The 25,707-nt window shown below is 38.1% G+C and overlaps 1 protein-coding gene across 1 annotated transcript in view; it reads right to left on the bottom strand.

Annotated features, from left to right (window-relative positions):
- LOC310719980 (contactin-associated protein-like 2) overlaps positions 1-25,707 on the bottom strand; it is a 132,483-nt gene that overhangs the window by 22,681 nt on the left and 84,095 nt on the right. Inside the window, exons 10-14 of the mRNA XM_083530207.1 lie at positions 23,327-23,489; positions 19,011-19,117; positions 17,183-17,302; positions 15,431-15,631; positions 1,060-1,216 (exon numbers count right to left, since the gene is read on the bottom strand). Coding sequence (XP_083386333.1) covers positions 1,060-1,216; positions 15,431-15,631; positions 17,183-17,302; positions 19,011-19,117; positions 23,327-23,489 — 748 coding nt within the window. The remainder of the gene's footprint in view (positions 1-1,059; positions 1,217-15,430; positions 15,632-17,182; positions 17,303-19,010; positions 19,118-23,326; positions 23,490-25,707) is intronic.

Here is a 25,707-nt window from a genome sequence, read left to right as displayed (position 1 = left end):
TATCTCCTTTTTTGAACTAGGAAAATTTTAAATGAGCTACTTTTTACTTTTACTTAAGTAGATTATTAGACCTTTGCCTTTGTAACTTTGCCTGTACTTAAGTAAAATTTCATTGAAGTAACAGTACTTTTACTTGGAGTAGAATATTTTATTACTTTTATTTCCACCTCTGCATGTTTTTACGTACCTCACGAGAACACAAATAAAGATGTACGGTGCATCAAATGTGATATATTTTAATATCATTCAATATTTTAACATTCATTAAAGACCAGTTATAAGAGAAACTGTATTATAAATACATTCATCATGTATCATGTAAGAAATAACACCTTGATAGAAGGAAAACCTACTCTGTCATTATTTTACCTTATTTGCATTTGGTTTGCTCTGATGTTTATCCGAAGTAATGAAATTAATTTTTCGGATTTATTTAGTATTTGTCCAAAGGTAATGAATCCAGGGAGACCAGGGCTCCATTTCCACCAGGGCAAAACAATTATAAAAAGGAACTTAACTGGGGTAATTAAGTAAAGGGCAACTCTCTAGCACATTCTCTCATTGAGAAAGTTGATTCCCATATGTTAGCACTATAAATATAGAAGCATGTAAATGTGTAGAAGTTGTATAAATGGTGTTCCTTGACAGCCAGTCTTTGGGTTTCATTAAGACATAAAAGTTATTTTTCAAGACTTTCCTGGTCTGCCAATCTTACCACAAACTGGTCAAAATTGTACACACTGGAGACTCCTTCCAAACCATACTAACAATTACTCGTTTGTTCATTTTTACCAAGTTTTTTTTTGTTGCACGTCCATCATTTAAATCCCTTGTTTCTTTAGAGCAGAAAGCTGAGCCAGATATATACGTGAGCTGCTGAATGAATTAGAATGAATCATATTAATGCATTTAAAGTGAACACTTCCTCATTATGGAGGCAAGCGACTGTTAGGGTAGGACATAATATGAAATAGATTCAGTTAAAAATTGAAGAAACTATTTTGACATCAATCTGACAAGGTTCCATGCTTGTGCCAGTGAATCAATGTGTGTCCTCACCATTGTTTTTGATCAGCGTCGCAGTTGCACTGGTGTTTGGGATCGACGCAGTTGTGCTCGATGCCACAGGAACATTTCTGGACCCCTGGCGCAGAGCCACCCCAGTAGAAGTGCTTCTCATTTCCTCTGCCAACCCACCATGTGTACGGAGTCCCATCTGTAGAGACAAAGCACTTTAAAATTCAAATATGCAAATATGAGGTCTTGTGTAGTCCATACCTGGTGGGTCAGAACTGTTTTGCTGGCCAGAGTGACCTTCACAATTTAAGGCCATGTCCACAATAAAATGTTTCCGTTTGGAAATGCATATGTGTCCATTTTGGCCTCCTATTTTACAGGACATTGAACTTGAGATTAACTCCATCCATCAGTTCCTAACACACCCCTTTCTCATTTTTTCCCATGTTCAGCTATTGGACACATCAAAGGACACATGTCTCTCTACCAGTCCACTTTCCGTTATGACCTTCCCCTCGGGCTTCAGACCGCTTTGAAGAAATGAAGTGCGTGTAAACACGAAAGTAAAAAAAAAAAAGAAAAGAGGAATAGGCTTTCATGGAAAAGTGGATGACAGCTTCATTTCTCCATCAGAAAGATCAGAGAAGCAAAAAAGGAGTTCCTCAGAAGCTCTCAGTGTTTTGCTTGTAAATCATTTAGGAAAGTCATGTCTTCCTCCTGACCATCTTTAGCTCTATAAAGAACTATTAGAAGCGAGAGAAAAAAAAAATGAAAGGAGCAGTTTTTCCTTCAGGGAAAGAAAGAAGATAGTAGATCAAAGCTCAACCCATGAGACTTATCACACTCTGGAAATAGAACATGTAATAAATGTCATGCCACATGATCCAGTGTCAATAAGTCTGTATCTATGATTAGTTGTGGCCAAAACTGGCATGTGAATTTTGACTCTGACATTCCTTCCTCATAATGATAAAACTCAGGCTCTTTATGTGCCCTAACCAGAGATACTTGGTTTTAAAATCCTCAGAACAGGCACCTATTAAGGATGAACAAATAAACAGTAAAAAGCATAGTTCTTTAACAAAGCATAAAATTAACAATATAAGGCATAAACAGGAAGTAATATTGTGTTTAAGCCACGGGGTTCAAAGCGTAGGGAAAAGGTAGCGGCTTATAGTCCGGAAAATACGGTACATGGTTTGTGGACTCACTGCTTTTGAGTCTGGTTCCTCTAAAGGTTTTGTCCTCATACCATCTCAGGGAACTTTTTTCTTGTTCCTACACAATCTTATAGCCACTAAACTAATCTTCATAACCTCTTTATCTCTGTAAAGCTGATATGGGACAATGTCTATTGTTAAATGTGCTATGGAAAGCTGAATTGTATTGGATATCTGATGATAAAGAGGTCGCAGTCTTTCCTTGTTAATAGGAGGCAGAAACAAATAGACTCCTGCTACTTATCATCTCAATTTGCCCGTCTGCCTTGCATAAAAAAGAAAAGTGAGCACTGGTTCGCTTTGTGCGCAAGAGAGCAAAAGGAGCATGCCTTCAAATAATTAAATGACAAAATACCGAAACAACTTCTATTGTCTGGCAACCATCCAAAATGCATGAGCTTTCCATGCCAGAGGGTGAGCATACATTATCCAGGAAGCCTGCTTTGCTCGGTTTGCTCTGCTCCACCCAGCAGTAGGTCCCTCATTAAATTGTGAAAGCAGAGAGCCGATGGCAAACCCAGAACGAAGAAGAAAGTACTAAGTTTAAGCATTTGCACTTGTCTTTTGTCCTGTGATCTCATGTCCAAGTTAAATAAGACAGTAGATGCTTGATGTATGGTCAGCAGGGACATATTTTCGTTTTATTTTGTCTGTCCCAACAGAGACTAGAAGGAAAGGATGGACGGAAGAAGAAGAAGCGAAAGAAACGGAATATCATGGAGGAAGAGCAATCGAGTCAGTTATAGACAAACCCGTAATGCGACTCCGCGGATGCAAAACCATCTGCCTCGCCACTTACGGCCCACTCACTGTCACGATTCAGCTCAGTGGCTTACTCCTTCTGCCATCAGCGTACCTTTCGGCTTTCCTATATACCCTGGCCAGCAACAGTAGCTTTTAAGCGTTGCCTGATGGACGAGTTGATAAACCAGAACAGCAACTCCACTGTAGTCTTTTGACACGAGTTTTATATATATTGCACAAGATGCTGTTGCATGTTAACAAGTGCACTTTGCTAGTCAGTCTACAAAATTGGAAATCTATTCAAAAGAAACAGAAAAGCTAAATTCTTGCCTCTGGATCTCTCTCAGGACCTCTAGGAAGTGGTAGCTTAGTAAGTTAAGGCTCTAGATTACTGATCGGAAGGTTAGGGGTTCAAGCCCTAGTATCACCAAGCTCCCAATTTTCTACCCTTAAGCAAGGCCATTAACCCTTTGGGCTCCAGTGGCACTCATAAATTGATCCTTCGTTCTGATCCCAGCTTCCTAACATTTCAGTGTGCTGTACTGTAAACTGTGACAAGTAAACAAAAAAAACATACAATACAATATAATGTCTCATACACCTTCTACTACAGATGTAAGCAAATACATTTTGCACATGCAAAGTTTTTTATTATTATTTATTATTTCATAGAAGCTAGAATCTCTGGGTGAGACTAGTGGTGGGCTTTAGGATCACTCTAGGATCCATTTGTGATTCCGTGGGAAGTGAGTAAGTGATGTTCAGGCTCTGGATTTTCACTTCACTCACATACACAATTAGCACTACGTATTGGATTTATAGCATCCTTCGGTTCTGTTGATCGTTTTATTCAGGGACAAGAAGAGCTTAAAGGAAACACTTCAATGCCATGGCCCTTTGACACTTCTACCGGCTTTTATGAAATAAAATGGAAAGTTTTGGCACCTCTAAGAACATAACACTGATTCAATTAAAAAGCATGCAGTAGATCAAGGGCAGTAAATTTTTTTTCATGTTTCCTCATGTTTAGCCAAGGCAAATCAAAATAAGAAAAGAGAATAAGTATACTAATATCAAAAATCCACAACCACAGTCTGTTCAGCATCCTAGGAAATGCAGCATGTTTGCTCCATTTTGTTTGCTGTTGGACAGCTGTTATACAGTTGTGCAGCTTTTCTTAACTTCTTTCGCATCTTTTTTGTCTTTCAGTGCCATTCTTTGTGCCAGTGGACTGACATTTGGCTGATGAAGAGCTGTGGCTTCCACTTCAAAACACTGATTACAAGTGGCAGGTGGATATAACAAATGGGTTCTGTCAGAGGAAACGAGGCCATGAGAGTTTGAGTGTGTGTGTGTGTGTGTGTGTGTGTGTGTGTGTGTGTGTGTGTGTGTGTGTGTGTGTGTGTGTGTGTCAACTAAATGAAAATGAAAGAGCCATAGTACATGCACACACATTTTGTAGGTCAGCGCTCATGACCTGAGCCTGCTTAGTCTGTAATAATTCTGTTCTCTGACCCCATTTACAAAGAACCAAAGGCAAAAACAGCCATATCAGACTGTGTGTTTCTAAATGACTAAATAAAAACACACAGGGTGCATGACATTTGAACCTATGGAATGCCATGTTTGTATTAGTTCTCCAAGTGCCAATGCTTGCAATGTTATATGTATTGATCGACATGCACTTTTGCCCATTTGTAGTCACACTATATGGACAAAGGTCTTCAAAAACCTGACTTTTCCAGCCATATGTGGTTCTTTCCCAAACTGTTGCTACAAAGCTGGAGGCACACAATTGAACTAAATGCCTTTGAATGCGAAATTACATTTTTCCATCACTTAAACTAGAAGACCCAAACCTGTGCCCAGCATGACAATGTCCCTTTGCCCAAAGTCAGCTCTACAAAGATATGGTTTACATGGTTTGAAGTGGAAGATCTCTTGCTCTGACCTCAACCCTAATGAACACCTTAGAGAAATATTTATTGCACCCCAGGCCTCCGCACATGTGTACCGAACTGAAAGCCCTGAAAGATTTCTGTACAGATACATGTACCCTTACACCCAGAATATCAACATATCAGAGCATAACAAATGCCATTCTTGGTTTCCTGAATTTATATGCCTGGATATACACAGATCAGGCATAACATTTTTCCAGAACATTATGAGTGGCAGTAATTAGGCAGTAATTGAACACTTTGTTCTTAAAGTTGACGTGTTGGAAGCAGGAAAAATAGGCAAGAGGCCAAGGCAAATTGAGAGACGTGGGGAGTGAAGATTGGCCCGATCCAACAGACAATCTCCTGTAGTTCAAATTGCTGGAAAAGTTACTGCTGGCAGCAAAAGGAGGGCCGACACAATATCAGGCAGGTGGTGATAATGTCATGCCTGATAAGTGTAGATACATATGAGGTGATCTGGAACTAGAACTTGGATTTTATTATTAAAAGTGCTACACAAACAAATGGTACCATAGAGAAAAGATCAGCATCGAACGAAATGAACCGAGACCCAACGATCCGTTCCCCCTGTGCGATCTGAGCATATGCGAGACGGTAGTAATCTCAGACCCTTGCTGCTTTCATATTGTGTTGCATGTTTTAAACAGTTTAGAGCAAAACTGGTCCTCGACGGGAGTTCGGTTCTTTTTGCGACAGCGACATACGGAGCACTTTTAGCCCTTCAGGAACAAGATGCGAGCTTGAATAAATGTTCATTTTGCACTCTGTCTGATTCTCTCAATACTCAATACACAGATGGCATTACTGTCAGAAGGATTAACATGGACAGCTTTTCGGCTCGTCGACGGCGCGGGGTGCTAACGTGTCCGTGACACTGGCTAGACTTTGCACTAGAAAACTGTTTTTTTTTAAATGTGGCACATTCACGCAAAAGAAAGAAATTGCTAAACACTTTTCCCAGGGGCAGAGTTGACATGAAACAAGATCCATGACCTACAGTGGCTGCTGATGCTTGCTAGTCATTACTGCCGCATGCTCTGATGTGCAACAGCTTTCATCACAGCGACATAAAAAAGTCTCTGAATGCGATTCTATAAAACTACTGAATTTCTCCCTGATCCTCAGCACCGAGAGAGCGCTCATGAACTTCTTAACACTTCATAAACGGATCGACATTGCGTTTACTTTGTTCCTCGCTTTCCAATATTTTGCTATTATTTCATCTTAATCCCCTCTTTATCTTAAGGTAGCAGCATTATTTGAATGTGTGTGTTGTATTCATTGATATTAAAAATCTATTATCCCGCAATGTGGCATTCAATTCTAATCAGACAGGAACATTTTCTACTTTAGTATACTATATACTGTAGAGTTTCCAAATAGACTTCGTGTTTTCTTGCATTCATCGCTACCAGAGTTCAACTTTTTTCATGTTGAGTTATAAACAAAAATAAACAGACAAAAAAAAAAAAAAAAAAAAACCCTAATAAATAAATAAAAAATACTTTTTTTTTAGATTACTGGTCAGAAGGTCAGGGCCAACATGTCAGATTGATGGTATTTGGCTTTAGGTTATAGATTGGAAGGTCGGTGGTTCAAGCCCCCAGAATCACCAAGCAGCCACTGGCAATGGCCCAAGAGTGGCAGCTTGGCGGTACTTGGCGCTGTATCATGGCTAACCCTACGCTCTGACTCTGGGAAATGTGCAGAAAAATTCACTGTGCTGTAATGTATTGTGTAAGAGCCCCCTTTACCCTGACTTTTTTCCTTTTCCTTTTAACATTTAATAACACCATCGTAAGAATACTGAGTCGGATGCAAGTGCAGATAAACATTTAATTAGCTCAAAACACAAATGCAAGCTAAACATAGAGTGCTACAAATGACACAACCTAAATGCTGATTTGACATTTATCGCATTTTGGCAGATGCCTTTATCCACAGCGACTTGCAATTATTTCAGTTATACAGCTGAGCAATTCAGGGTTACGGCCACCAGTGGCATCTTGGTGGTGGTGGGATTTTAACCCATGATCTTGCGTTTAGAAATCCAACATCTAGCTACCCTCATGTATGTCATTCATGCCTAACTGTTAATTACAAATACATGACAGATGCTAATTATTTTTTGTACAAAACATGTTTTAATGCATCTCAAAGTTAACTATATGAAATATTTCAAATTTTCGTCATGTCTATATTATTACAGCTCGAATTGTATGTTTGGATATCATACTATGTTAATCTATTTCAATCAAATGCACTAAATTCATTTAACAAAATTGGGGTTGTATAGCTAGCAAACAATTTGATTAAATCATCATATTCATTCACCATTGATATATATGATATATGATATATATGATATATATGATGATTTGATATATATATCAAATTCTGTAAATATGTTTTAGAAACCCAAATGCCTAATCTTGGATCTTTTTTTTTTTTTTTTATCCATTCTTAGTGACATCAGACTGGTTTTCTCAAACCACCACACAACTATTTCAAAGTACTCTGGATTCCCAGACCACAGCTCTGAAGATAGAGAGTTGTAGTGCCAGCAAAATGGCGTTGCAGTGTTTTTGTTGCCATAAACCACACTTATTTATTATATTGTACCTTCAGCAAAAATAAAAAAAAAACAATGTTTTTTCTACTGCATTTTGTCTTATTTCTGTGCAAAATGTTAATGATTGTGCACTGGCTATGCTGATGCTAAATCAACAAAAGATGGGAGCATTTTAAAGCTACAACAGACAAACATCCATGGAAAGATGAACATGGTGTCAACTGCACCATCATCCTAACTACGTGTAATAAAGATTGCATAATGAAACCCACCAACAACCTGCTTCAGAGCTTGGAATTACTAAGATAGTAAGGGCAAATAATAATCTGGTTTTGATTTTTTTTAAATCACCATACACATGGCTGTTTACATCATTCAGGAAATTGGACAAGGTTTTTTATTCAAATTAGATGAAAAGAGATTTGTGGGGTTATTGGGCACTGCATTAATCAGCATTTATTAACATTAAATGTAACCCAAACCCTCAATTCTAACAACAGGTCTGATCAAAAATAAAACCAGATGCCAAGTCTCAGTAAATAAAAGTGTTGTAGGACTATCAACTGATTACAAACAAGTGTTACTGTTCATAACACTACACAAAGTCAAACAGAGGCAAGATGATGACCTTGTCTGGGAAGTAATTCTTAGTTTAAAGCTCCTAGCACACACAAGCACAGCTAACCATGTTGATAATAAAGCAGTTTTTGCTAGCTTGTGTAGTGAGCCATTTGAAGCCCAAGTGACACCAATGCCTATCACAGCTAAACCGATATGTATTGTAGATATTGGCCAGCGCAAGCTAAAGGCATGGAGATGGGACCTTCATAACCGTAACAAACTTATACACTAGTTCAGCGATCCCCAACCTTTTTTGCGCCACGGACCAGATAAATGTCAGACAACATTTTCACAGACCGGCCTTTAAGGTGTGGCGGATAAATACAACATAATAAAATGATACGACCGGCATAAAAACTGGTATTTTCTAAATATAATAATAAACGTGAATCGTATTCGTGATCAACATGTTCGATTGGGCACATGTTTTATGCTGGATGCTCTTCCTAACGCAACCCTCCCCATTTATCCGGGCTTGGGACCGGCACTAAGAGTGCACTGGCTTGTGCAACCCTAATGGCTGGGTTTGGATGTGTAAATGAGTGTATAATGACCTAAAATTGGATTTTTGGGCTTGGTGTCCCACTCAGGGTGTTTTCCACATCTCAAACCCATCTTCCCCAGAGCAGGATCTAAATCCATTTAATATAAGAATAAATAAATTAATCGAAGAAGGAACAGCACAAAACATAAGCAGTCAACTAGCAATAGCAAATTCTAATTCATTTACTTGCAAGTTCCCCTTCAAGCACTGAAACTGAACCTCATGTTTTCTGCATCTTTAAATACCACGCAATAAAAAGTGACTTCTGGTCACCACACAAAATATTGCATTTTAATCCACTGTTTCCAAAACCTTAATTAGGTTTTCATACAATGTGTCATTTTACATGCATATATTAAACCAGCGACAGTGCGACTCCTACTGTAAGAACAGCTATTTTTGGCACAACCTGCCCTTGTAGACACTCATCGGATGCTTGTGGAAAGCAACTTCTGCTGAATCCTTTGGTTTTTTGTATCCTCTAATTTAGCACACATACTACAAGAAGAGCATAAAAGCACACTGATTAATGCACTTAAATTGGAAGAATGAAAAAGCACATTATGAAAGGGGGGGTGTGGGTGGAGGGTTGTAATTAGCCAGAATTGCAAGGAGCACACCTCAGTCTGACTTTTATGCAAATAAATATAAAGTACAAAGTGACTCAGCTGAGTGACTCAGCTGTTTGGACAACAAGAAAAAGTTCATTCCACCACCGGGTTTGCTCATCAGAGACAAACTTACACTTATAAAGCACATATTAATTTTTTATCACCACAATATCTGTGTAAAGCTGCTTTGAGACAACGTTCATTGCTAAAAACGCAATACAAATAAAAATGAATTGAATTAAATATTGCAAAAACCTTGACGGATGTCTTCGCTGTCTCTTGAAGGATAGCGGGTCAAGTCAAGCCATTTGTCATGGTACAAAAGAGACATGGAACAACACAGGGAGCACGCGAAGCAATGGGGCGACACTGCAATGGGGCGACACTGCAGTGGGAGAACTTGGCAAGGTTAAAAACAAGTCATTCATCTGCATTCTTGATCAGATGCGGGAGTTTGATGTTCTCATGGGAAAACCTGCCAGAAGTAAGTTGCAATGTTCTGACCTTGAGATGACAAGGGACAGAACAAATTCTGAACCTCCTTTATTGGAGAGAAATGGCTGCATCCTCTGAATGCTTTAAAGGAGAATCCAAGATTGAAAAGCTCACAACGTAATAAATAACCCCTACATACTGAAAGTATATGGTACATTAATGTTGGCAAAATGCTCAAGGCAATACTGATTACCCAAGATATGTGCTTCTTGGTCAGGGACAAACTCTAGATCATTATGGTTGTACAAGCAAAACTGTTCATATTGTATTTTTTTTTTTGTGCTAGCTTTGATTTAGATACATTTTAGCATGGGCTGTAAACTGGGCCACACACACACTTGCACATAACCTCTAGAGTATATATTTTGGGATCATAATACAAGTACATAATTTCCATTAAAAGGTCAAGGAAAAAAGTATCATACTCCTAGGAATCTTTCTCTTCTAATTTAACAAAAATCAGGAGAAACCATATTTTCAGAGCAGCCTTTCCATCAGAGCCTCAGGAACATGCAGTAAGAGTCGGCTCACCCTAAAACGAACAGTACAGATTAATATTTGCTGAGTTACACATTGTTAATATGAAATACAGATCAATATCTCACTCGAAAATATGGCGTCGGAGGTAATATCTGTATGGGTTCATTCTAATTTTTTGCTGTGTTGATTGCAAATATTAGCATATTGGTCCCAAAATTCTCATTAGTTTCTTTTCTGACAATAGCATTTTAAGATAGGAGTGAGCTTTAAATACAGATGGCACAAACAGCAAGATCTTTTTGTATTGATGCTAATAACTTGTAGGTTAGCAATTGTTTGAACCATGGTGTCTACATTGTCTGCATTCTGAGCAGTAACTCTTGGCACTGTATAGTTTGAATTTAATGTTGTTAAACTGTAAATTTAACAGTAATATCTGAATAGGTTAATTAGATCTTTTCTGCTGTGAAGACTGCAATTATTAAAGTATTGGTCTCAAAACTACCATATGTTTCTTTTCTGGCTACGGGACCTTGAGCTAGACATGAGTTTTAAATATATATGATACAGCAGTCTGACAAACTAACTGCAAGATCCTTTCGCATTAATGGTAATAACACAAGCACAATAGCACAAGGCAAAGGGCATGCCAAATAGCACCCTTGTCCAGTAGGTACTTGGTCTGCCCTGGGGTCTTCATTCATTTACTATAAATGTAGCGGAAGCTAAAGACAAGGCGTCCTTGCTCAGCAAGGCTTTGAATTGCTTCAAGCCCACTGTTTAGTTGCTACAGCTGTAGTAAGAGCTAACAACGTAAAACCATTTTCAGACAATTCCGATTTTTGAGAAATAGCAGCTCCCCCAATTATATATTATGACCCATTTATGAGACCTATTTAACTCAGACCAAACAAGAGGTTTTACAATGTACTACAGTTGGCTGTTGTTTCTGTGATCCAGTTTGATTATATTGTTAAAGATTAATGTCAGTTTGTACAGATTTCAAATGGGAAGAAATATTAATGGAATATCAATAGGATGGAAAATAAATAAGCTCCAAATAAAAATGTAAATGAGGCTAAAAATCTTTTCATTTTTATGCGTAAAACAATATAGGAATGTAATCGTTTTCTGATGTTTTCGTGCGGACAAGTGATTTAAAAAAAATATGCATGAGAATGCCAGCACAGCCGAACAGCATTTTAAATCTGAAAATGCCGTATACAGATCTTTCTGTAATAATGTGAATGCAGGCTCTGTAAACTTACTTTGTTTTAAACAGATGCAAATTGAAGATTAACCTTTGAATTGCACATTTACAGGTGAGAGTGTTTTGTCAAGGGGTAGATAATGCAAATCATATAGAATAAAATAATAACTGTGAGCTTATCTGTGCAAGAGGCCGTGGGCCATTCTGAGTGCTAGTAATTATTTCTGAACCCATAAAGGATGATCTGCATTTTAATACAGCTGTCATTTGTCTTGGCACTGTAGTGCTTCAGCAGGAGCTGATTGCTATGACGACACAGATTCCGTTCATTCTCTGTTCTCTCCCACCTACACTGCAGTGCTATAAAGTTAACAAGAGAAGAAACATTATGACTCATTAATTTATTCAGTCATTCGTTCATAGTCTTTCTGGGAAAGCCAAACTACTCGATCGCAGATTCTACAGAGGTATCACTTCATATGGAAATATATAATCACTTAAAACAGTCCTAGGTCCTAAGCCTGCTCTGTAGTCTTTGTTCAATTGCTACCGCATCCATGTCCAACAGGTACTTGGTCAGACCTGAGGTCTCCATCCAGTCACTATAGTTGTACTGGGAACTAACCACAGGGAATCTTTGTCCAGCAGGTACCTCGTCTGCCCTGAGGTCCCCTTCCAGTCACTACAGTTGCACTTAGAACAAACCACAGGGCATCTTTGTCCAGCAGATATTTGGGTTGCCCTGAAGTATCCACCCATTTGCGACAGTTTTAGTGGGAGCTAATCACATTGTATCCTTGTCCAGCAGGTACTTGGTCTGCCCTATGTTCTCCATCCAGTTGCTACAGATGTAGTGGGAGCTAATCACAGGGCATCCTTGTCCAGCAGGTACTTGGTCTGCCCTGAGGTATTCTTTCAGTCACTACAGTTGTACTGGGAACTAACCACAGGACATCTTTGTTCAGCTGGTATTTGGGTTGCCCTGAAGTATCCATCCATTTTCGACAGTTGTAGTGGGAGCTAATCACACGGTATCCTTGTCCAGCAGGTAATTGGTCTGCCCTGTGGTCTCCATTCAGTTGCTACAGTTGCTGTGGGAGCTAATCACATGGTATCCTTGTCCAGCAGGTACTTGGTCCCCCTGAGGTATCCTTCCAGTCATTACAGTTCTAGCGGAAGCTGACCACAGAGTATCCTTTTCAGACAATTCCAATTTCTGAGATTCAGAGAAGCAGCAGCTCTCACCAAGGTTGTAACTGATTTCCAGCCTCTTCATCTACACTCAGACAAACGTCTGCTACATGTACTGTATGTGTGACCTTATTAATGGTTTCTAGCCAAGCTCTGGATTGATTGGGACATCACACTAATACAAGTAGAGGATCATAGTCCACCTTTTACTGTCCTCTTGAAATAAAGAATATATGGCTTACTAATTATCCATAAGACATAATTACATGTAAAAAAGTTCCTTTTCAACACTTCCCTCAAGAGTTCTGGGATCTTGCTTAATCTGGGATAAAGCAAATTGAGAAAAATGAAAAAGATCCATTACTTAGTTATGTTATATATTGAACTCTGGTGGCTAATTTGCTTTCCAAATTGTAGTTTAGATGAAAGACAGCAGAACTGTACAAAAAGAGCCAGTAATTTCCAAAAAGTAGGCAACGCATCTGACTAAAAATTTTGTATTTATTTTTTTCTGACCTGATTGAGACTGTGAAATTATAAATGTCTTACAATTTTATTTGTAATTTTATTTTTTTACACACACAGTTGGTAAAATATTACTCTAGTAAAAATAAAAGTTCTCCCTTTAAACTATTATTTAAGTTAAAAGTACAAACTTATTTGCCTTTAAATAAACTTAATCAGAATCAGAAAGAGCTTTATTGGCAAATATGTTTGCACTTTATTACCAATTTGTCTTGGTGACAGAAGCTTTTAGTTGCACATTTTTATAATAATATAAATAAAGTATTATTGCACAAAAAGTACAGATTTAGATTATTAAAAGTAGTATTGCACAATGTGGAGAGCGTTTAACTAATCCTGAGGTAGACTGTTTGGGGAAACAAAACTTTTCTTGTGCCTGGCGGTCTTGGTTTTTGGTGCTCTGCAGCTTCAGCCAGACGACAAAAGTAAAAAAAAAAAACATATGGCTTGGGTGCGAGGGATCCAGAGTGATTTTCTGAGCCCTTTTTTTCCCACTCTGGATGAGTTGCTGTAGTTCCAATAATCATTTCAGCCGTTCGAACCGTCCTCTGTAGTCTTCTGATGTCTGATTCTGTAGCTGAGCCAAACCAGATGGTTATCGAAGTTCACAGGACAGACTTCATGATGGCTGATTAGAACTGTTCGAGCAGCTCCTGTGGCAGGTTGACCTTCCTCAGCTGGCAAAGGCGTTTTTTTAACAATGAAGTCATTGTGATTGTCCCACCTGAGGCCTTAAGAGATGGTGGTGACCAAGAATCTGAATGACTCCACTGCTGCCACAGTGATGTTCATGATGGTGAGTGGGGGGGCAGCATTTCTTTTCCTAAAATCCACAATCATCTCTGCTGTTTTGAGCGTATTAAGCTCCAGGTTGTTTGGACGGCACCAGACAGCCAGCTGCTGCACCTCGCTTTTGTATGCAGACTCATCACCATCATCAATGAGGCTGATGACTGTAGTGTCGTCTGCAAAATTCAGGAGCTTGACAGAGGGGTCTGTAGAGGTGCAGTCATTGGTGTAGAGGGAGAAGAGCAGTGGGTAGAGAACACATCCCTGGGGGGCACTGGTGCTGATAGTACAGCTGTTTGACATGAAGTTCCCCAGTCTCACTAACTGTTGCCTATCTGTCAGAAAGCTGGTGATCCACAGACAGGTAGAACTAAGAACAGAGAGCTTGCTTAGATTGGTCTGGAGGAGTGCTGGGATGAATGTTTTGAAGGCCGAACTGAAATCCACAAACAGGATCCCCACATAAGTCCCTGGTTTGTCCAGATGTTGCAGGATGAAGTGCAGTCCCATGTTCACCGCATTGTCCACAGACCTGTTTGCTCAGTAAGCAAACTACAGGGGGTCTAACAAAGGTCCAGTGATGTCCTTCAGATAAGCCAACACCAGTCTCTCTAATGACTTCATGACTTATGTATCCCAAGTTCTATGTTTTATTTTGGCTATAATGTTCCTATTATCATTTCTGTCACAAGACTCTTTGTTTATTCAACTCAGTTTATGTGAAAAGACTCTAATGTTGCTCTTAGCACACTAATTTATTATTAGAATGAAATTAATGGGTCAAACACTGATTGGTATGTTACAATTATCATGAGATCTTTTTAACTACTTCAAAAGTATCACGCACATGAGGCCACGGGTGTTGCGACAAGTTCGAGTTTGGAGTTCATCATCATTTATTCCTCTCATAATGTTTTGCTCGCTGTTGAACTGATGCTGAACTGTACTCTATGTTGGTGATAAGTACATGCCAAAAATCTAAACAGAACCAGTTTTTATCCACTCGAAAATAAAAAGGAACAACTGATTTTGCAAAATGTCATTGAGTAAATGTAACCCAGCCATTAGGGTTGCACAAGCTGGTGCACTCTTAGTGCCGGCCCCAAGCCCGGATAAATGAGGACGCTTTTGTTAGTTAGGGCATCCAGCGTAAAACATGGGCCAAATCGAACAGGCGGGTCACAAATACAGAGGATCCGCTGTGGCGACCCCTAATGGGAGAAGCCGAAAGAAATCATAGTTGAGTAAATGTAGTTGAGTAAGATATTTGACTTTGAAATGTAGTGAAGTTCACATAAGAACTTTGGGATACTTTCAGTATTTTAAGATAACAAATACTCATGCAAGTCACAGGACAAGTGGAGTTTTTAGAAATAACACTTGGACAGTCCACACAGAAAAATTTACATTGACTAACAATTGTGAAAAAAAATCTTAATCCCCATACCTGGAGTGTTGAGTAGGCGTGATGAGCGGCAGGTGTAGGTGATATGCTGTTCACAATGCTCTGCGACATCTGTTATGGCACCAATCTGATCCGAGGTGGCACTGTAGTTCAGGTGCAGCAATGTGCGCCTATCCCTGGTTGAACCTGATATGGCTGTCTGAGCCGGCAGGTTGTTCACCACCGTCGTCCACACTTTGTCCTCTGGAAATGCACACGAACAAACAACTATTAAAAGACAGTCAGAAGACTAAAGCATTTCCAGAAATCTCCAGCGAATGCTAAAAAAAACTTTTTATCTTGTGGTGGATAAAGAGGTTATTGCAGGAACAAGTGTTATTGCTTGCATGAAACAGTGTGTGGTGATGAATTTTCTTGTGAACGAAGGCATAAATCTCGCAAATATCTGAAGAAGATTTCAACCACAGTATGGTGATGAAAAGCTCAGCCACAGTAAGACATTTAAATGGTGTACACGTTTTTAAAGATGGTCGTACATCCATCAGTGAAGATCCCGGTCGTTGTGATTCCCTGATAGTGAAGTGACATACTGACAAATCTTTCTATGCCGAATCTTTCCAGCCATTAGTTAAATGCTGGGATAAGTGTATACATGAGCAGGGGAGGATATAAAAAAATAAATGCAGTTTCTACTCTTTGAAATTTGTTCCTTTATTTTTTTTTACTCGATAGTCCCAGTTTGACTTGAAGTGGTTCATGCATTAAGTAATAAGTCCAGTTAGACTTCTAAACCTTAAATATTAATCATGAACTATCTAACATAGTAAAGTGAGTAACAAAGGAAGAGATTCATTTTCACTAAAAAGTACAAACTTGAGCTTGAACTGTACAAAACAATCTGGTGGAAGTCCCTATGTACTTAAAGAGCTGTCGATCCAAATCTCCCTAGCCAATGAGAGTAAAACATTGTTAAGCCCCACCTACCATGATAGGTTTGTAACAAAGTGGCTAAAGTAAACAGTAAACAATTCAAAGACCAAACCATGATTAGCGAAAAATGAAACTCAAAGAATGCTGTTTATTTGAAAAAAATGAGTGTTTGTTTTCAGTTTCCCTATTTCCATTGTCTCAGTTAATTCCTTGGAATATTACGCTCATCAAAAATTTAATTGAAAAAAGTTGGATTTTCATATGGTTGTTTTCAAATTTTACTAAAAAAGAAAAAAAATTTTCACACACTTCACCAAGTTCTCCCAAACTAATTTTTTCGTCCTGCACAATTTCACAAAACTCTATCTGTAAAAATTTACCACTGAGCTTGATTTAATTAGTGTCTCAGCACAGGAATTCATCAGACTGATCAAAGCCATCATGTCTGCCTTAAACTGATAACATTTCATGGGCTGAATCCACACCCCCTCATATTGACTAAGCAATTTGTTTAATGTTTCATATTATTTCATATTATTTCGGGAGCAAAATCTGTGCATTGCCACAGGGACGCATTTCCTTGGTTACTAATGTACAGTCAACTGTTTGGTGTGTTAAAAGATGAAAATAAATTGGCTCAGGAGTGAACATGCTTGAACATGCTGGCTAGAACATGTAGAAATGGAATTAATTAGCAAGTGTATTATATATATATATATATATATATATATATATATATATATATATATATATATATATATATATATATATATATATATATATATATATAGTACAGTATAGTACAACAAATGAATGCAACAGCAGCAACACAAATTATTAAATAGTACCTATACTATAAATTACCTGTCATCTTGCAAATGACTCTGAACGGTCCTAAAGGGCCACTGCCATCAGGATCGATCCAGTAGACATCCGAAGATTTCCCCATGTGCTTATAAGCCTCACATGACTGCTCATAGATGGCTATGAGAAACAAGACATTTGAAAAACCTGAACATGCAGTCCAATCTCAGAACATAGCATGACCAGACATGGACAATAATCGCGAAGGTTAATACAAATTCTAAAAAGGAAAAAATTAGTTTAGAAACAAGCCTTACCTTTAAATTGTTTAATAGATCAGTACTAAAATCTGCCTGTGAATTCTTATACTATAGAATTCACACTATAATGGAAAAATTGTGGACACCTAATGATAAGATTTGTATGTTCTTTTTGAACACCCAATTCCACATTCATTTCCCATTTTCTTTTATAACGACCTTCATTCTTCTGGGAAGATGTATTTCTATATTTTGGACTGTGCTTGTAGAGATTTTTTGTGTCCTGTTCTTCTTCTTCTTTAGGCTGCTCCCGTTAGGGGATGCCACAGCCGATCATCCGTCTCCATACCACTCTGTTCTCTTCATCTGACTCTTTCAAACCAACTACCTGCATGTCTTCCCTCACCACATCCAGAAACCTCCTCTTTGGTCTTCCTCTTTTCCTCCTTCCTGGCAGCTCCATCCTCAGTATTCTCCTACTGATATGCCTCATGTCCCTCCTCTGCACATGTCCACACCATCTCAATCACACCTCCCTCACCTTGTCTCCAAAATGTCCTACATGCGCTGTCCCTCTAATAAACTCATTTTTAATCCTGTCCATCCTCGTCACTCCCAATGAACATCTTATATTCAGCTCTGCTACCTCCAGCTCCACTTCCTGTCTTTTACTCAATGTTGCAGCCATCAAATTGAATCAAATCTTTAATCAAATGGCCTCCTTTTTCCCTCAAAATGATATATATTTTCAGTTTAAAGGTTAGTTCAGACATGTTTTTAGTTTTATTGTGTAGTTTTTTTTTTTAGCCATTTGTTTTTATTTTATTTTGCCATGCCATATATTTTCTATTATTTTACCATCATTTTCCAATAATCGTCTGTGTGGAATGGGTGAGGTTAGAAAGTACCCACGGTAGCCTCTCATTCCTTTACAGTTTACAGGAATAAAACCAAAGCTGGACGACTTTTGTAGTAGTCCATCCACCACAAGGAATGACATGCTGAGATGCTTTTCTGATCAACACAGTTCAACAGAGTGGTAGAGTTGATCTAGCTCGAATGCCGTTATGATCCTGTTTTAGCATTCTCTCTATCAGCAAGGCATTTCTATACACAAAACTGCAAGGTGTTTTTTGTTTTCCGCACCACTAGTGTAAACCGTAGAGACTCCATTGTGGGCATGGAAATCCCCACTATTTAAACTGTGAAATACTCACCAATAACCTTCTGAAACAACACTTCCAATGTTACTGTAATCTCTCTTTTTTTGTTTCATTTATTTTTTATGTGAACAAGTGTGCTGGGTAAATATTTTCCACAGAGAAACATTTTTATGTTTCGGTTAAACATAAAACTTTGACTTGGTTGGTTAATGTACACACATGGTTTTCCATGTAGATGCCAAATGGATACAACCAAAAACCAAATTTTGGCACTGTCTGTGCTCCAAAGGTCACGGCATCTTACGCATTAGCAATGCTAAACAAGGACATTTTACTGAAGCCTCTACTGAATACTCTGTGTCACCTACAGGATCAGCAAACACAATCAGCTATAGCTTATGATTTAAGACATTAAGTAAAGATATCCTGGGACTTAAGTTCCAAGAGTGTGTGTGCAGTACGTACATGTATGACAGGTGGCGCCGGTGTATCCAGTGCCGTTGCAAGAGCAGCTAAACCTGTCCCAGTTCTGAGTGCACCTTCCTCCATGTTCACAGTGATTAGGCAAACACCTGAAAAAGCACAACGAGAAAAAAAAAGCAAAATGAAATCTCACATCGCACACAATTGCAGCTTTTTCCTTATGTTCAATGTCACACCACTTCACAAGCCATCTACCACCAAGTGTATACCAGCCATCTGCTCTACATGCTTTACTCAATTGAATTAAAACCTGGGTTGCATAATCAAAAAGACGAATTTATGCCTGGTATACACTTATTAAGCCCTGCGTCTTGTTATAAAGGTATGCTCAAAGCATTTCCTTGGGCATTTCTTAATAAAAAAGGCTGCAGTGGCTTTTCTTAATTAGAGATTAAAAGACCCGACTCAGGTAGATCTTTTAAAAAAAAAGTTGATTTATTTTCATTTTCAGCAGCTCTTACAGTAGTTTTAGACACAGTTTATATGAATGCACAAGTCTAATATTGTTTTTACAATTACAACAGCGACCTGGTGGACACTCCTCATACAATTATATTAAACGAAGAAACAAAACGTCTAATAGCTGATAATAGCTAATTAGGCAGTCAAGCACTGAAGGTTTATAGTCATTCTATTGTTAGTGTAAAGCGCATTGTTATATTTTAATCTACTTCTTCTGATTATAACATTATATTACATTTATATTTATGGTATTTGGCAGACACCCTTATCCAGAGCAAATTATCAGTTATACAGCTGAGCAACTGAAGGTTAAGGATTTTGCTTAAGGGCCCAGCATCGAGCCCAGAGGTCCAGCAACTTATTTACTGATCTATTACTTCCCAGTTCCAATATTATTATATTTTATTATGTATTTTAATATTGTTATATTTTTATTAGCACACAGTTGCAATTAATATGTTTTTATCCTCTGCCTAGGGTGTGTATGACAAGCAATGAAACCATCAAGGAGAAGTTGTGAAATTTGGCACATTGTTTGGGCAAAGACAAAGGAACAGTCCTACAAAATTTAGGCCAAGTGCGAACATTGGGTAAAATTTGAGCTGGATTTACATTTCATTGATCCCTTTCCAGAAAACCATATCATTTTATTATCTTATGCATTTATACTGTATATATATATATATATATAAAATTTACTAATGTTGGAATATTTAAAAAAAAAAAAAGTCATTAGAGTGTTAAATCTCATTACATACACATCCTCCAAAGTAAAATTTGTATTAATTAGACACAATTTAAGGTTTTGGAATCAATAATTAGTTGCTTATTAACTATTAAGGCACAATAACTCACTCCATCATTTAATGAGGCTTTTTTATTTTTTTTTTAACTATTATTATGAAATCTACGTTTATCCCTATGACTTATTTTTTCCCAATTTTCTTGGTGTAATTCTTTTGATACCAAAAATGCTATTTATTATTATTATTATTATTATTATTATTATTATTATTATTATTATTATTAATAATAATAATAATAATAATAATAATAATAATAATAATAATAATAATAATAATAATAATAATAATACAGTTTTCTGTGATTACAGGATTTAAGGATGTTTAATGAACCTTAACTGAGTGAATGGAAACCATTTATATATTCACATATTCACATCTTTTATGTTTGTTTGTGGTTAAATCATAATTAAAGTGCAAAGTTAAAAGTGGAAAAGGATTCAGTGCTTTTCTGTTTGCATTAATTACTCATTTTCAAAGATGCTTTGTACTGGAAATTAAATATGCCAAGAAACATTTTCCAAAAAAGGTTTGTAGGACATAATGAATAGTTACGTGTATAAATACTGGTATTACAAACAATCAAAGAGGGTAAAGTTTGGGTTAAAGTATTATCACCACAGCAGTAAACACTCAGCTTGGCAGACCCCAATGTACATCCTACATAGCCAATTGTAAATGATCGGCTATTATTTAATGAGAAAAACAAACCCAAATAAAAGCCAGAATAAAACAAACGTGACCTGCGGGTCCTGCGTTTTAGTCGATGTGTCGAAACAGCATTGACATCTTAACTGATGAAGAGAAGCACGAAATCAATAGTGTTGTAATGGGCGCCTGAGTCCCGATAATGATTTTGCACCTGAACCGGGCGGGTGCCAGAAGAAAACGATGGGAGAACGCATTGACATCCTCTTATCACATCGGTTATTATAGTAAACACTGCGAAAGTGTGAAAGCTCATCAATAAACTTAGATTTTAGATTACTTCAGAGAGAAATCAAGTAAGGACTGCATAAGTGCAAGAACTTATCCTGATCTTTGCAAGAACTGATCTTTTAAAGTGTATTATTTTCTACACCTTTATATATGTATATAATTTATATTATTCCCCCAATTATACACTCATAAATGTCTAGGGTTCTGAGGGGAAAAAAAACAAATATCTATAATTCTTGTGAAAAATCATATTTAAAATTTGATGGTGAGGTAAAAATATATTCTTTAAATAAAAATAATTTATAAAAACATGCATATACAGTGAGAAAAAAAAAATATTGGGACATCTGATTTTCCAGCCAAACTTTTACCACAAAGTAGGAGGCACACAATTGTATAGAATATTTTTGGATGCAGAGGCATTACATTTTCCTTTTACTTGAATTAGGAGACCAAAACCTATTCCAGCATGAAAATGCCCATGTATACAAGCCAGCTTCATGAAGATATGCTTTACATGGGTTGGAGTGGAAGGTTTCAGCCACAGAACTCTGACCGCAACCCTACTAAAGACCTTTGGTGACGGCACCCTAGGACTTGTCACCTCACTCTACATCAGTACCTGACTTTACTAACACCCTTGTGGCTGAATGAGTACAGATCTCCACATACTCCAGAAGAACATCTTCCTAGGATAAGTGGAGGTTATTAAAACAGCAAATGGGGACTAAATGTGGAATAGGATGTTCAAAAAGCACAAGAATCTAATAATCTGGTGTCATTAAATATTTTTGTGATAATATTTTTAATTGTTCTTCTAATGCTTTTTTGACCTCTGGACTAACAGGCAGCTTCACATTGTGTACCATCATGACATGATTCTGCTTAATAGTGTGTCATGTGTTTTTGTTGTTCCTGGAATTGAGTGTTGATGTATCTCATTAATAACATTTCTTAAGTGGCGTGTTAAACGGTGCGTTACTTTGCCGGCACGTAAGCGTGATAAACTCGCAGCTTAGAAACACATGTCAAGCATGAAAGACACGGGTGAGAAATGCATGAGTGATCCATCAATATATGGGTAATGAACGTGAGTTAAACCGAATAAGCCTTCTGGATTTACCCAGCTGCTCTTTGTTTACTCCTCTGCTTTCAAAATAGACTTGCCAACAATGAGCAACCTCGCGACGATTATGTTTTATTCTTTCGTTAGCCGAATGTACAGTATCTAAGTAGCTCCACGGTCATCTTCTGAGGAACTGCATCAATAGAGCTAGTACCAAGGTTTAATTTGGGGAGGTGATAGATCAGTGGTTAAGCCATTGGACTTTGGATTGGAGGGTCATAGGTTCAAATCCCACCACCACCGAGCTGCCACTGCTGGGTCCCTGAGCAAGGCCCTTAACTCTCTCCTGCTCATTGGTACCTTTCTCTGAATGAGGGTGCCTACCAAATGCCTTCCTTTGCTGTTTATTACATATTGGATTTTGCACTGTTCTATCACTTTTCTTTCCTTGCAACAATATAAACCAAACCATAATATCCAAAATTCCTTTTTCTTTCTGGAGTCCACTTAAGTCTCAGAGGGCTTCACTGCCAATGAATGCAAAGTTCTTCTAACAGATCATATATCTATCGTGACCAACAAGGTTTCTTTCATCCATGAGGAACAAGGGCTCACTAATTGGCTTGATGTGGATGAAAACAATGCAAAACGTACACTTTTGGCTTCAAAGGCATCAGATCTCAAACCAATTATATACCAACTGGGAGATTTAAGAGCCACGTGACTGACAGTGTTTTCTATCATCAAAGGAATGAAGGAGGCAGTATCTTTTGGAATAAATGGTCGTTATTGCACCTGTATGCAGAGATTCGTTGGCAAAACACAGAGGATATCTTTTAATGACTCATTGTAGTATTATACTTAAAAACCTTATGTTCATTATTTTTTACCTTTCTGTACATGGACAAAAAAGTAGCAGGTGCCCAGAAACTTTGGTCCATACACAATTATGCTAAGGTTTTATTACTAACAAGTATTGGTATAAGTGTGTAAGCAGCAGTGTTGAGGATAGAGGGTAGCGTTCAGACCTGTCGATGATGGCGCACGTGTCCAAGCTGACATTTTCAAAAGCTCCCAGCATGCCCTGCTCCACAGCCACCAGGTCAGCTAGCTGATCGTCCACCTGGATGAGCTGCATGCAACCTTGGAACGAGCGCTGCGACGGAGACGCCTGGGTCTGCAGGAAATAACCTGCACACAAACACATGGTCACATTTACATGGCATCCATAACATTTTCAAAGCATCTGTTTCAGCTTGCATGCTGCATGTGGATTCTTATCCCTTTCCAATCTTAGATTTAGATTAGAAATTTGATGAAAGCAAATATTTCCTTTAATTCATTACAAATTTCTGGAGGAACGTTTAAATCCGACCAACTGCTCACGATGATTTTCGATGGTTTTAGAAAGAAATCAGACGATATTGCACAAAGGCATTCTGAGTCTCAAACTATCTATCTATCTATCTATCTATCTATCTATCTATCTATCTATCTATCTATCTATCTATCTATCTATCTATCTATCTATCTATCTATCTATCTATCTATCTATCTATCTAAATAACATTATGACCACCTGCCTAATATTGTGTTAGTCCCCTTTTTGGAGATGCTTTGACCCAGTCGTCGAGACCAGTGGTCCCAAACACCTGGGCTACGGACCGGCACCGGATCTGTGGGTCAATTGTTACCGGGCCGCACAGAAAGAATACATAACTTACATTATTTTCCGTTTTATTTATTATCAGATTCTAAATGATGTTTTATTCTGGATATTTACTGGATTCTCTTCTCCACATCTGTCTATGACTCACTCTTGATGCTTGGCCTGATGTTTGCCTCTGTCACATGTCTTACCTCCATCCGCTACCTTCCTAAAGGGGCTGCTCCGGCTGCTAACACATAATACATTACCGCTAAAGTGAAACCCCCAAGTGAGCAAAATGAACAAAAAAACAACACAGTGGGTTCACGTTTATTATTATATTTAGAAAATACCATATTTTATGCCGCTCGTATCATTTTATTTTGTTGTATTTATCCGCCACACCTTAAAGGCCGGTCCGTGAAAATATTGTCTGACATTAAACCCGTCCGTGGCGCAAAAATTGTTGGGGACCGCTGGTGTAGACCTCACAATTTGGCTCTTGTCAAACTCGCGCACTTACTTTAACTTGCCCATTTTTCCTGCTTCTAGCACATCAACTTTGAGAAAAAAAATATTTACTCGCTGCCTAATATATCCCACTCACTAACAGGTGCCATGATGGAGAGATAATCAATTTACTTCACCAGCCATAATGCTATGCCTGCTCGATCATCGGATTTGTGCTCATTCAGCCACAAGGACAAGTAAATGATGTAGAGTGAGGAGTTCCTTCCAATTCTAATACAGTCAGCATTCCAATTTATTCCAAAGGATTCACGTGTTTTAGAGGATTTTAGAATTCAGAGCTCAATTTAAGATCTTCAGCGGAAAATTTTATGCTAAAGCATCTAAAGGCATCCTCTTCAATTTTGTGGAAACAGTTCGGGGAAGAATCACATATTGCTGAAAAGGTCAGGTGTCCAAATACTTTTGCTTGTATATTTAGCCATGGTGTTCTAGCAAGGCCATTTTGTAGTGTATTTAGTGTCTGTTGGTGTTAAGAGACTAATTAATTGACACTAACCATCGCATTTAATTAAATATATATATTTAATCTTATCTACAGCTCTATCCAATCAGAGCTTCAGTGACAGCAAGTACTGTACATCATCACAGATTTCTCAGTGAGCTGCTAATGAAAAGTTGTGTAATGCAACGTGTCCTCCTCTGTAATAAAACCCTATTGTATCCATTCCTGCACCATGTTCATTTCAGCACACAATGCTGTTATATTTCCAGACTCTTCTTTCGGTTTGTTTTTTCTGGCTAATTTCATCATGCGTTGGCCGGCAGGGTAAGAATAAAAAGCAGCATATTAAAATACACTGCGGTTGTCTTGTCTGAGTCCCTGCAGTTTGGACGCTCACCTTATCAGTATGCTCGTGATTACTTCGCAGTGTGAAACAGAAACAGGTGTTTGTGACAGATAAAGCTGCATTCTTCGCTTTTTATATACACCTGATTAGAATTCTCGTCACTTCTGCCTTTACTTGGACGCTTAAATGTCCGTGTTATAGCCTTGATTTGGTTCTCTTCTTTACCGCTATGTGAGATGTGGTTACACCGCTGGTCACGCAAGGGCACAGAGCACGATGGAGAGCTGCTGTGGACATTTTCATGCTAAATACCGCTATAAACTACAGGCATGGTCCGAGTGTGAAAATGCATTCGGGAATATTGGTTCAAGATTAGTACACTATAGAATTGAAGGATCAAGGACAAAAGTCAGTGCTTTCATTTATCAAGCTTTGAATCATT

The sequence above is a fragment of the Silurus aristotelis genome, assembly GCF_946808225.1.
Source record: "Silurus aristotelis genome assembly, chromosome: 25".
In the NCBI taxonomy this organism is placed as follows: Eukaryota; Metazoa; Chordata; class Actinopteri; order Siluriformes; family Siluridae; genus Silurus; species Silurus aristotelis.
This window is presented reverse-complemented; position numbering and strand designations above follow the sequence as displayed.